This window comes from Xyrauchen texanus, chromosome 39 (genome assembly GCF_025860055.1).
Source record: "Xyrauchen texanus isolate HMW12.3.18 chromosome 39, RBS_HiC_50CHRs, whole genome shotgun sequence".
In the NCBI taxonomy this organism is placed as follows: domain Eukaryota; kingdom Metazoa; phylum Chordata; class Actinopteri; order Cypriniformes; family Catostomidae; genus Xyrauchen; species Xyrauchen texanus.
Genome location: NC_068314.1, coordinates 32,710,790 through 32,723,694, shown reverse-complemented (window position 1 = coordinate 32,723,694; position 12,905 = coordinate 32,710,790). Strand labels below are relative to the sequence as shown.

At 37.2% G+C, this 12,905-nt stretch overlaps 1 protein-coding gene across 1 annotated transcript in view; it reads left to right on the top strand.

The window, feature by feature from the left end:
- The window catches only part of LOC127632850 (constitutive coactivator of PPAR-gamma-like protein 1), a 42,458-nt gene that overhangs the window by 26,477 nt on the left and 3,076 nt on the right, over nt 1–12,905 (top strand). Inside the window, exons 13-15 of the mRNA XM_052111657.1 lie at nt 4,897–5,106; nt 5,609–5,798; nt 9,093–9,234. Of these exons, the coding sequence (XP_051967617.1) occupies nt 4,897–5,106; nt 5,609–5,798; nt 9,093–9,234 (542 nt within the window). The remainder of the gene's footprint in view (nt 1–4,896; nt 5,107–5,608; nt 5,799–9,092; nt 9,235–12,905) is intronic.

Below are 12,905 nucleotides of genomic sequence, written 5' to 3'. Positions count from 1 at the left end.
AAACCTTATTGTTTGCTTTCATAACAATCATGAGTTTCATGGAATAATTGATTAGACTTCTGAATTATACTTTTGCATCCTTTTGAAGCTTGATTAGGTGGTCACCATAAACCACCATTGAATGAGCACAACACTTCTTCTCAATTTCTCCCTTTGTGTTAAGAAAAACCGAAAAAGTTAAATTGGGTTATAACAACACAGGGGCGAGTAAACAATGACTGAATTTTTATTTTTGGGTGAACTATCCCTTTAAGAACATAGTAGTTAGACACCTAATATAAAGTGGGACCATATCCACAAACAGTTATTTTTTTGTACCGAAACTATTAATACCAATTCATACATTCTCAAGAAATGTTTAGATACCTTACATAATCCTTTGGCATCCAAACTATTAGCATGTGAACCATTGCACCACAATTTTTCAATTCGTTGGGATGCATAACAAACATTTCAAATGAAACCATTCATGCCAAAAGTTCAGATTTGGTGCGATCAGGCCTAAATTCTTCACCAATTTATCAAGTGAACTGATTAAGACCATTTTTACGTTTTTAAAGTTGAAGTGTATAACAGAGAGATTTGCTCAAATTATTACTGAAACTAGTTACAACTGGTTTCTCCAACACTATCAGTCATAGCAGTGTTCATTTTCACATAGTTTTTCATTTTAGTCAGAATATTTGTTCTTATGATGAAAATGTGCTTTAAATGTATACATGTCACATCTATTAGTTTTAGTCAGTATGCTCTGATTAAAGTGTAGACACATATCATTTTAGTTGACAAAAATAGCATATTTTAGTTGACAATGTGCAAAATGAGAAAAGCACGCATCAAACTGTAACAGACCAAACTTTAAACAAATATTTAAAAAAAAATGCTCATCAAAACTTGGATTTGGAATGTTACAGGTTCAATACAAGTTAAACTCAATCGACAGCATTTGTGTTATAATGTTTATAACCACAAAAATTAATCTCCTACCTCAAAATTAAAAGCAAAATGCAAAAATGGGGCCAATTTTTGGAGGGCTTAAACGCAGAAATGTGAAGCTTATAATTCTATAAAAGCTATAAAAGTTATAACTCATGTATTATTTGAGCTGTAATGATATTTACATTATGCCACAAATGCTGTCGATTGAGCTTAACTTGTATTGAACCTGGAATATTCCTTTAAAATTTACTTGTGGATTGTGATTGCGCAGTTCAGTTTGAAAGCATTTTTTGTAAGCTTGTCATAAAATAAGACTCAGGCTTGTGCAAAACAACTACATTATATGCAGCTGCATGAGAATGATGAATTAGATATGTAAAGCATCAATTACACACCTAATGTGCGGCTTTGCTCTTAATTTTTTGCATTCCTAGTGCTAACAAACTTCACCGGTTAGTAAAAAAAGAGAAAGAAATATGAAATTGCGGTTTGCTGTATTTTCCTGGACACTCTTTATTTTGTAAGAAAGCATGCTTGGCTGATTGGCCTTAATGCTTTGTAAAAGCATGGTTTTGATAGTCGGCTTTCCAGAAACCTTTGAGCAAACTGAGTGAAAGGAGTGCAGTGTTTTTGTGTAGATGGTTTACCTTCCATGCTGAGCTGCATTGTTATTTCTAAAAATATTTTCCGGCTCATTTCAGTCTGTGCCATTTTGCACTCTTAAAACGTGAACCATCCACACACGCTGTGCTGTGTCGTGCTTGTCTGTGTCCGCTTAGTTGATCTTTAAGCGTTATTTGCTTTGCTGCTGCCTAAATTGGTTGCTCTTGCTGGCTGTCTGTGAATTGGCTGGAGCAGTTTGTGCATTATTCTACATGTGTGTATTGATAGACTGCAATTTGCTCATGCTTGCTTTGTGGTTAAAGGAATAGTTCACCCCAAAAAAATAAAATTCTCTCATCATTTACTCACCCTCATGCCATCCCAGATGTGTATGAATTTCTTTCTTCAGCAGAACACAAAGAAAGATTTTTAGAAAAGTATCTCAGCTCTGTTGGTCCTTACAATGCAAGCAAATGGTGATCAGACCTTTGTAGCTCCAAAAATCGCATAATGGAAACATAAAAGTAATCCATACGACTCCAGTGGTTCAATCCAAATCTTCAGAAGCGATATAATAGGTGTGGGTAAGAAACAGAACAATATATAAGTTCTTTTTTAATCCAAATCTCCACTTTAAATTTCACTTTCAGATGTGAAAGTGAAACTAAATTGGCACCACATGTGACTTTTAGATGTAAAAGTGAAATTGGAGATTTAAAGTAAAAAAGGACTTACAATTTTATCTGTTTCATACCCACATTTATTTTATCGCTTCTGAAGTTATGGATTTAAACAATGGATTACTTCTATGTTTCTATTAGGTATGATCACCATTCACTTGCATTATAAGGACCAACAGAGCTAAAATATTATTCTAAAACATTTTGTTTTCATTTTTGATCTGCTGAAGAAAGAAAGTCATACACATCTGGGAAAGCATAAATGATGACTGAATTTTCATTTTTGGGTGTAATATCCCTTTAAGCATAAAGCTGTTTATTTAACATTAAAGAAATAGTTTACCCCAAAATGTAAATTCTTTCATCATTTACCCTCATCTTCATGCCATTCCAGATGTGTATGTCTGTCTTCTGCTGGACACAAAGATTTTTAGAAGAATATTTAAGCTCTGTACAGTGCATCTGGAAAGTATTCACATCAATTCACTATTTCCACATTTTTAATGTTACATCCTTATTCCAAAATTGATAAATTTTATTATTTTCCTCAAAATTCTACAAACAATACCCCATAATGACCACGTGAAAGAAGTTTGTTTGAAATCTTTGCAAATTTATAAAAAAATAAAAAATACAAATAAATCACATGTACATAGGTATTCAGAGCCTTTGCTCAATACTTTGTTGAAGCACCTTTGGCACCAATTACAGCCTCAAGCCTTTTTGTGTATGATGCTACAAGCTTGGCACACCTATTTTTGGGCAGTTTCTCCCATTCTTCTTTGCAGGACCTCTCAAGCTCCATCAGGTTGGATGGGGAGCATCAGTGCACAGCCATTTTCAGATCTCTCCGGAGATGTTCAATCGGGTTCAAGTCTGGGCTCTGGCTGGGCCACTCAAGGACATTCACAGAGTTGTCCCGTAGCCACTCATTTGTTATCTTGGCTGTGTGCTTGGGGTCATTGTCTGTTGGAAGTCTGAGGTCCAGAGTGCTCTGGAGCAGGTTTTCATCAAGGATGTACAGAGAACATTGCTGCATTCATTTTTCTCTCGATCCTGACTAGTCTCCCAGTTCCAGCCGCTGAAAAACATCCCCACAGTATGATGCTGCCACCACCATGCTTCACTGTAGGGATGGTATTGGCCAGGTGATGAGGTTTCCTCCAGACATGACACTTTGCATTCAGGCCAAAGAGTTCAATCTTTGTTTCATCAGACCAGAGAATTTTGTTTCTCATTGTCTGAGAGTCCTTCAGGTGCCTTTTGGCAAACTCCAGGCAGGCTCTCATGTGCCTTTTACTGAGGAGTGGCTTCTGTCTGGTCACTCTACCATACAGGCCTGATTGGTGGAGTGCTGCAGAGATGGTTGTTCTTCTGGAATGTTCTCCTCTCTCCACAGAGAAATGCTGGAGCTCTGTCCGTGTGACCATCGGGTTCTTGTTCACCTCCCTGACTAAGGCCCTTCTCCCCTGATTGCTCAGTTTGGCCGGGCGGCCAGCTCTAGGAAGAGTCCTGGTGATTCCAAACTTCCATTTACGGATGATGGAGGCCACCGTGCTCATTGGGACTTTAAATGCTGCAGAAAGTTTTATGTACCCTTCCCCAGATCTGTGTCTCGATACAATCCTGTCTAGGCGGTCTACAGACAATTCCTTGGACTTCATGGTTTGGTTTGTGCTCTGACATACACTGTTAACTGTGGGATCTTATATAGACAGGTGTGTGCCTTTCCAAATCATGTCCAATCAACTGAATTTACCACAGGTGGACTCCAATCAAGTTGTTGAAACATCTCAAGGATGATCAGTGGAAACGGGAAGCACCTGAGCTCAATTTTGAGTGTCATGGCAAAGGCTGTGAATACTTATGTACATGTGATTTTTTTTTTCATTTTTTATTTTTAATAAATAAAAAAACTTTCAAGTTGTCATTATGGGGTATTGTTTGTAGAATTTTGAGGAAAATATTGAATTGAATCCATTTTTGGAATAAGGCTGTAACATAACAAAATGTGGAAAAGGTGAAGCGCCTGTGAATACTTTCCGGATGCACTGTAGGTCCATACAATGCAAGTGAATGGTGATCAGACATTTTGTAGCTCCAAAAATCACGTAAAGGAAACATAAAAGTAATCCATGTGACTCCAGTGGTTAAATCCATGTCTTCGGAAGCAATATGGTAGGGGTGGGTGAAAAAACTGATCAATACTGCAATTCCTTTTTTACTATAAATCTCCAATTTCAAACAGCCTTCCTATCTGCTTATCTTTGGTTTTTGGCGATTCACATTATTCATGCATAATGCCACATACAGGACAGGGAGGAGAATGTATAGTAAAAAAGGACTTAAATATTGATCTGTTCCTTACCCACATTTATCATATTTCTCCTGAAGACATGGATTTAACCACTGGAGTTGCTTGGATTACTTTAATTCTGCCTTTATATGTTTTCGGACCTTTAATGTTCTGGCCACCATTCACTTGCATTGTATGGACCTACAGAGCTGAAATATTCTTCTTAAAACCTTTGTTTGTGTTCTGCAGAAGATTGAAAGTCATACACATCTGGGATGCCATGAAGGTGAGTAAATTATGAGAGAATTTTACTTTTTGGGGGAACTATCCCTCCCTGAAAGAGCTTTGTTTGACATGCTCTGCATCTGTCGCTTCCAGATTGATAACCTGGATCCACGCGGTGTTCAGCTGGCTGCTCTTTTTATGAGCGGCGTGGATATGGCGCTGTTTGCCAATGATGTGTGTGGGCAGCCCATTCCCTGGGAACACTGCTGCCCGTGGATGTACTTCGATGGCAAGCTGCTACAGAGTAAACTCATCCGGGCCAACGGGAACAAAGCTCCTCTCATTGACCTCTGCGATGGTCAGGTACACATGATCTGTACTGCACAGCTTCATTCTTTATATAGATTAACCGTCCTAAACATAATCGATAAACAGTGTTTTAATTCAGATCTTAACCTATCCCTTTAACTATGTGTTGGTCTTGAGGACTTGTAGGGCGCTCAAATACTCTGAGTGTGTCTTGAAGATTTCAACCCATAGACTGTAATTCTCTTCTACCTTTCTGAGCTTCAATTGATGTGTGATGCCACTAGAATCACCAGATTGTAATTTATTGGTGCACAGTGTGTACTGTAATATTTACTGAAGTGTTAATTATTAATCCAAAGTTGGAAGTGTAAGCTTAGAAAAGCAAAGCAAAGGAAACGAAACCTACATTGTGTATTAATAATTTAATTTGCTCCTTACATTTCTTTGATTGTAACAAGTGTATTTGTAAGTCTCAAGAGTTTGCGATCCAGTGTTAAGACCATGCTGATGGAGTGATAAGCAGTTTGCATCACTTTTTTTTTCTTGTCATCTCCAGACTGAGCTCGTTGCCAAGGTAGAGAAGCTGCGTCAGAGTATCCTGGAGGGTCTGAACTTCTCTCGGCCACCCCATCCCCTCGCCTTCCCCCCTCCACCTCCACACACAATGCCTTTTTACCCTCCCAACGGCACCTTCTACCCCCCACCACCTCTGCCTCCAATGCAGGGTAGAGGCAGGGGGATACATGGTAAGAATGAGAAATTGTTGGTACACTTGTGCTGGTTTTAATTGACTAATATGGATTTTTTCAGTGGCCAATGGTGATATCTAGAGAACAGGATGGGCATTTATTTGATATTACACTACTGAATTAAATCCAATGATGTACATTTAAATGCTGAAATTAATCGTGCTTAAAGAATTGCTCAAATTTGTATTTTCCAAATTAATTAATGCAAAAGTAATTAAAAATATTTGAAAACTGAAAGATAAGTTAACACTTCTGGGAATCAAGTATGGAGGATGAAACCTGAAAAAATTATAAATACACAAATAAAAAATATAATCTGCATATTCATGCATAAATAAATATACAGTATAAAGTAAATGTGCAAGGAGATATACAAATAAATAAATGCAAATATCAGTGCAGAAATAATACAATTTAAAACATAAATTAATGGTCGGAGAAATGCACATTTTAATAATATAAACATAAATTGATGCATTTAGTTATTCATTTACTGTATTTCTATATCTCCTCGCACATTTAATAATTTATACATTTATTTATGCACAAATATAGGTATTTATTTACTTATACAGTACAGTGCAAAAGTCTTAGGCATAAAGATGTTTCACACAAACATTTGTTTTAAGATGTTTTTTTATACAGCTTTAGTGTGTCAATAGGAAATATACATTTTATACTCCCAAACGTTTCTTTTAGTGATGGTTGTCCTTCTGCAAGTTCCTCCCACCTCCACATGTGATCTCTGGAGCTCAACCAGAGTGACCATTGGGTTCTTGGTCACCTCTCTTACCAAGGCCCTTCTCCCCCGAATACTCAGTTTGGCCAGCTCTAGTAAGAGTCCTGGTTGTTCCAAACTTCTTCCATTTTAAGAGTTATGGAGGCCAATGTGCTCTTGGGAACCTTCAGTGCAGCCAAATTGTGTTTCGCCTTCCCCAGATCTGTGCCTCAACACAATGCTGTCTCTGAGCTCTGCAGGCACTTCCTTTGACCTCATGGCTTGGTTTTTGCTCTGATATGCATTTTCAGCTGTGAGATATAGAGACAGGTGTGTGCCTTTCCAAATCATGTCCAATCAATTGAATTTGCCAGCGGTGGACTCCAATCAAAGTAAAATTTCAAGTGTCATAACAAAGGGTCTGAATACTTATGTCAATGTGATATTTCAGTTTTTATAAAAAATCTGGTTTTTGCTTTGTCATTATGGGGTATGCAGTGTAGATTGATGTGAAAAAAATAAATTATTTTATTTTATTATTTTAGCATAGGGCTGCAACATAAATGTGAAAAAACAAAACAAATGGGGTCTGAATACTTTCTGAATGCACGGTATATCCACAACATAAACTTAATATTACTTGGGGTGGGTCGAATTTGTTATAATTCACGATTCTTGAGACAAATTATTTTAAAATCGTCTCCCACATGAAACATTTATTTTTTATATAATAAAACAAATTACATGTTTAAATGAATGGCGATACAATGATTGATAGATAAATATAGGAAGCTATATTTCGAGTTCCACTCAAATAGGTTTTCTCTCTCAATTTTTTACATTTAGTCATCTAATGCACCGCTTCTACAGCCATCCAAGCACTGCTTGTTGACTGTCGGTCATCAAATCCTCTGCTGTGATCAACGTTCCTGTTATTATGCAAAATCCACAGGTTTATTTGTGAGGTGTTGTGGTGAATATTTATCACGAGTCATTCTCCAGATCATGTCTGACACTGCTTGAATTAATAGTTTAGCTGTAAAAATGCTTATCAAACTGTGGGATGCCAAAAAGTACATGTTGCGCCCCCACGATATTTACGGTCTAGCAGCTGTTCACTTCTGAATGCAAAACAAGTATTGACCTGTGACTTCAAGTGCTCCGAAAACACTGAAGCGTGTCATTCTGCATCCGGGATGTATGGATTGTTTTGGAGATTTTCGTGTTTCTTACGTTTCTTACGTTTCTTTAACAGTTTTGTGGAATAAGAAGTTTTAGTTATTTAGCCTATTTATTTGTTGAATATCCGTAAAGGCTGTGCTTAGTGTCTACATGTCCTTACAAAACATGGACATAATACAGCCTAAATATACAGTACATTGGGTTCCTTAACGCTGGTTAGTCGACTAATAGCTCAGCCAATGCACCAACTGGTCGATTTGGTAGTTTTAAATTGGTTGTTTCGCAGATACCTCCCTTTTACCTGCAATTTCTGTTTTACAGAGTGAAACAATCGTCATTTCAGACACAACTGTTCCTCAATTGCGTAAAAGGAGTTAACAGCACAAAATATTTCAAAACATCAATTCACAATACTTACAGAATTACGATACAGATTGAATCGGTGCGTAAATATCGAATCGGGAGGTCTGTGGCAATTTCCAGCTCTAATTAAAACTTATAACTGCCCAGACAATGAAGCCAATGAACAGATGAACTTGAACTAAGTTACGTGCTAGTCGGTGTGAATGTCACTTCTTCAAACACGCTACATGAAACACAATATCTTAAACTGTCTAAATGTGAGTTTTTTCACAAGAGAATAACTTCTAAAAGCAGCTAATGCTTCAGTATATTTATTATATGCTACAGTACGGAGCTTATTCTCATCTTTATTATGTTTGATACGTTTTTATGTAATTGTTAGTAGTTTATACAGTACGTTTTTCAAATTATTTGGTTAAAGTTTGATCTGTTACAATTTTTATAAGATTTTCTTTGCACATTATCATTAACTAAAATTATATGGCATTTTAGTCATTGTAAAGTTGCCTAAAATGAATGGGTAACACTTTACAAAAAGGTTCTATTTGTAAACTTTAGTTAACATAAACAATGAACAATATTTTTAAAGCGTCTATTAATTTTGATTAATGTGAATTTCAACATATACTAACACATTTTTTCAAATCAAAAGTCGTACAAGTTAATATTAGCTAATGCACTATATACTAACATGAACTAGCAATGAGCAATTGTATTTTTATTAACTAACATTAACAAAGATTTAATAAATGCTGTACTTATTGTGAAAATATTTTCCATTTTTATTTCATGATACCTAATGTATTTACTAATGTTAACTAATGGAACCTTGTTGTAAATGATTGCCATCTAATGAATGACATGATGAAATATTGACTAAATTTCAATCTTAAATTTACTTCAAAAGATAAAATTATGACTACTAAAATAAATATTTAGAAAAGTAACACTGGGTGACGTCAGCTAAACAAATCAAACCTGTTTGATGCAGTTTCTCAGATTAATCATTTGATTCATTTACTTTCAAGTTGGACTGCAAGCCATCCCCTCACAGGGTGGCAAACTTGAGATCGCAGGCACAGTGGTGGGTCAGTGGGCTGGCAGCCGTCGTGGAAGAGGAAGAGCCTCTTTTCCCATTCAGGTGGTGTCAGTTGGTGGACCAACCAGAGGGTAAGCTTGTAAAAATACAAAATGACACTTCATTTTACAGTTTAAATAGAAAAATAGTTCTGATGGTTTTCTGATAAATTATCCCATTATATTTTGTTTTGTGCCGTTAATTTTTATATAATGTAAGAACTACATGAATGTTATCATAAAATACATTAGTACTTAATGTTGTTGATGATTCTTGGCCATACTCTACTTCTGTTTAATTTGACTCTGCTTGCATGGTCACTTATGGTATAGAGTTCGACCGATATATTGGTTTTACCGATATATCGGCACCGATAATCGCTTTTTGGAACTATCGGTTAATGGCAAACATCAAAGCTGATAGTTACTGATTTTTTTTTTTAATCATTATTCGTTTTAAAAGGTTTTCAAAATTAGTCCTCCAAATATTTTTTTTTTAAGTAGATTTATGTTAATCCTAAGTTCATATTCATGTTGATTTTGACTCTGTGTCCCTGTAGAGAATCTGTTTTTTATTACAGGATCACTGACGATTTACTTTTTAATTGATGATTGATGATTGATAATCTACTGTTTTTTAATTATTGCTCATGCAGTAGTTATTAGCCTATATGACAATGTTTACTTTATAGTGTTTATGTTGTAATACATTGTAGATGATTGCAAGAGTACATGTTTTGCTTTGTTTGTGTGAGCTGGAAGTACAGACTTTTCCCAGAGTCCCCAGCGTATTTTGGGCTTGTTTAGTGTTAAAAGTCCTGTGTTTTGGACCAAAGTTACATGACACAAAATGACGTGGTTGCTTCAGAAAATAACAATTTTCATGTCTAAGATGCTATTAATGGTAAGGGTGTCTGTTTTGTTCACCTCTCATTTATCGTTTAGGACACTAATGGTTGGGTTTAGGCTAAAGTATTAGATTACGGAAGTACGATTTACTCAATAAAATATCAATCTAAAATTCATCTTACAAACCTCCTATGATTACAACATCATTTCTTGCGGCCCCCGCTGGACATTACGCTAGGAAACTGCAGCCAAATATGTAATGCAGCACGTCATTTTGGTTTGCAAAAATGTTTCCATCGTCACATAAATTTCACGAGATTAGGCTGGTTACAGTTGAAATCAGAAGTTTACATACACCTAAGCCAAATACATTTAAACTCAACAATTTCTGATATTTAATCATAGAAAATATTCCCTGTTTTAGGTCAGTTAGGATCACAAATTTATTTTAAGAATGTGAAATGTCAGAATAATAGTAGAGATTTATTTCAGCTTTTGTTTCTTTCATCATATTCCTTGTGGGTCAGACGTTTACATACACTTTGTTAGTATTTGGTAGCATTGCCTTTAAATTGTTTAAATTGTGTCAAACTTTTTGGGTAGCCTTCCACAAGCTTCTCACAATATGTTGCTGGAATTTTGACCCATTCCTCCAGACAGAACTGGTGAGTCAGGTTTGTTGGCCTCCTTGCTCGCACACACTTTTCTGTTCTGCCCACAAATTTTGGTCAGGGCTTTGTGATGGCCACTCCAATACCTTGACTTTGTTGTCCTTAAGCCATTTTGCCACAAGTTATGTATGCTTTGGGTCATTGTCCATTTGGAAGACACATTTATGACCAAGGTTTAACTTCCTGGCTGATGTCTTAAGATGTGTCTTCAATATATCCACATAATTTTCCTTCCCAATGATGCCATCTATTTTGTCAAGTGCACCAGTCCCTCCTGCAGCAAAGCACCCCCACAACATGTTGCTGCCACCTCCATGCTTCAAGGTTGGGATGATGATTCTCAGCTTGCAAGCCTCACCATTTTTCCTCCAAGCATAACGATGGTCATTATGGCTAAACAGTGTAAATTTTGTTTCATCGGACTAGAGGATATTTCTCCAAAAGGTAAGATCTTTGTCCCCATGTGCACTTGCAAACTGTAGTCTGGCTTTTTATGCCAGTTTTGGAGCAGTTGCTTCTTCCTTGCTGAGCAGCCTTTCAGGTTATGTCGATATACGACTTGTTTTACTGTAGATATACAGTGGGTACGGAAAGTATTCAGACCCCCTTAAATTTTTCACTCTTTGTTATATTGCAGCCATTTGCTAAAATCATTTAAGTTAATTTTTTTTCCTCATTATTGTACACACAGGACCCCATATTGACAGAAAAACACAGAATTGTTGACATTTTTGCACATTTATTAAAAAAGAAAAACTGAAATATCACATGGTCCTAAGTATTCAGACCCTTTGTTTAGTATTTAGTAGAAGCACCCTTTTGATCTAATACAGCCATGAGTCTTTTTGGGAAAGATGCAACAAGCTTTTCACATCTGGATTTGGGTATCCTCTGCCATTCCTCCTTGCAGATCCTCTCAAGTTCTGTCAGGTTGGATGGTAAACGTTGGTGGACAGCCATTTTCAGGTCTCTCCAGAGATGCTCAATTGGGTTTAAGTCAGGGCTCTGGCTGGGCCATTCAAGAACAGTCACGGAGTTGTTGTGAAGCCACGCCTTCATTATTTTAGCGGTGTGCTTAGGGTCATTGTCTTGTTGGAAGGTGAACCTTCGGCCCAGTCTGAGGTCCAGAGCACTCTGGAGAAGGTTTTCGTCCAGGATATCCCTGTACTTGGCCGCATTCATCTTTCCCTCGATTGCAACCAGTCGTCCTGTCCCTGCAGCTGAAAAACACCCCCACAGCATGATGCTGCCACCACCATGCTTCACTGTTGAGACTGTATTGGACAGGTGATGAGCAGTGCCTGGTTTTCTACACACATACCGCTTAAAATTAAGGCCAAAAAAGTTCTATCTTGGTCTCATCAGACCAGAGAATCTTATTTATCACCATCTTGGAGTCCTTCAGGTGTTTTTTTAGCAAACTCCATGCGGGCTTTCATGTGTCTTGCACTGAGGAGAGGCTTCCGTCGGGCCACTCTGCCATAAAGCCCCGACTGGTGGATGGCTGCAGTGATGGTTGACTTACTACAACTTTTTCCCATCTCCTGACTGCATCTCTCGAGCTCAGCCATGGTGATCTTTGGGTTCTTCTTTATCTCTCTCACCAAGGCTCTTCTCCCCCGATAGCTCAGTTTGGCCGGACGGCCAGCTCTAGGAAGGGTTCTGGTTGTCCCAAACGTCTTCCATTTAAGGATTATGGAGGCCACTGTGCTCTTATGAACCTTAAGGGCAGCAGAATTTTTTTTGTAACCTTGGCCAGATCTGTGCCTTGCCACAATTCTGTCTCTGAGCTCTTCAGGCAGTTCCTTTGTCCTCATGATTCTCATTTGCTCTGACATGCACTGTGAGCTGTAAGGTCTTATATAGACAGGTGTGTGGCTTTCCTAATCAAGTCCAATCAGTATAATCAAACACAGCTGGACTAAATTGAAGGTGTAGAACCATCTCAAGGATGATCAGAAGAAATGGACAGCACCTGAGTTAAATATATGAGTGTCACAGCAAAGGGTCTGAATACTTAGGACCATGTGATATTTCAGTTTTTCTTTTTTAATAAATGTGCAAAAATGTCAACAATTCTGTGTTTTTCTGTCAATATGGGGTGCTGTGTGTACAATAATGAGGAAAAAAAAATGAACTTAAATGATTTTAGCAAATGGCTGCAATATAACAAAGAGTGAAAAATTTAAGGGGGTCTGAATACTTTCCGTACCCACTGTAGATACTTGTCTATCTGTTTCCTCC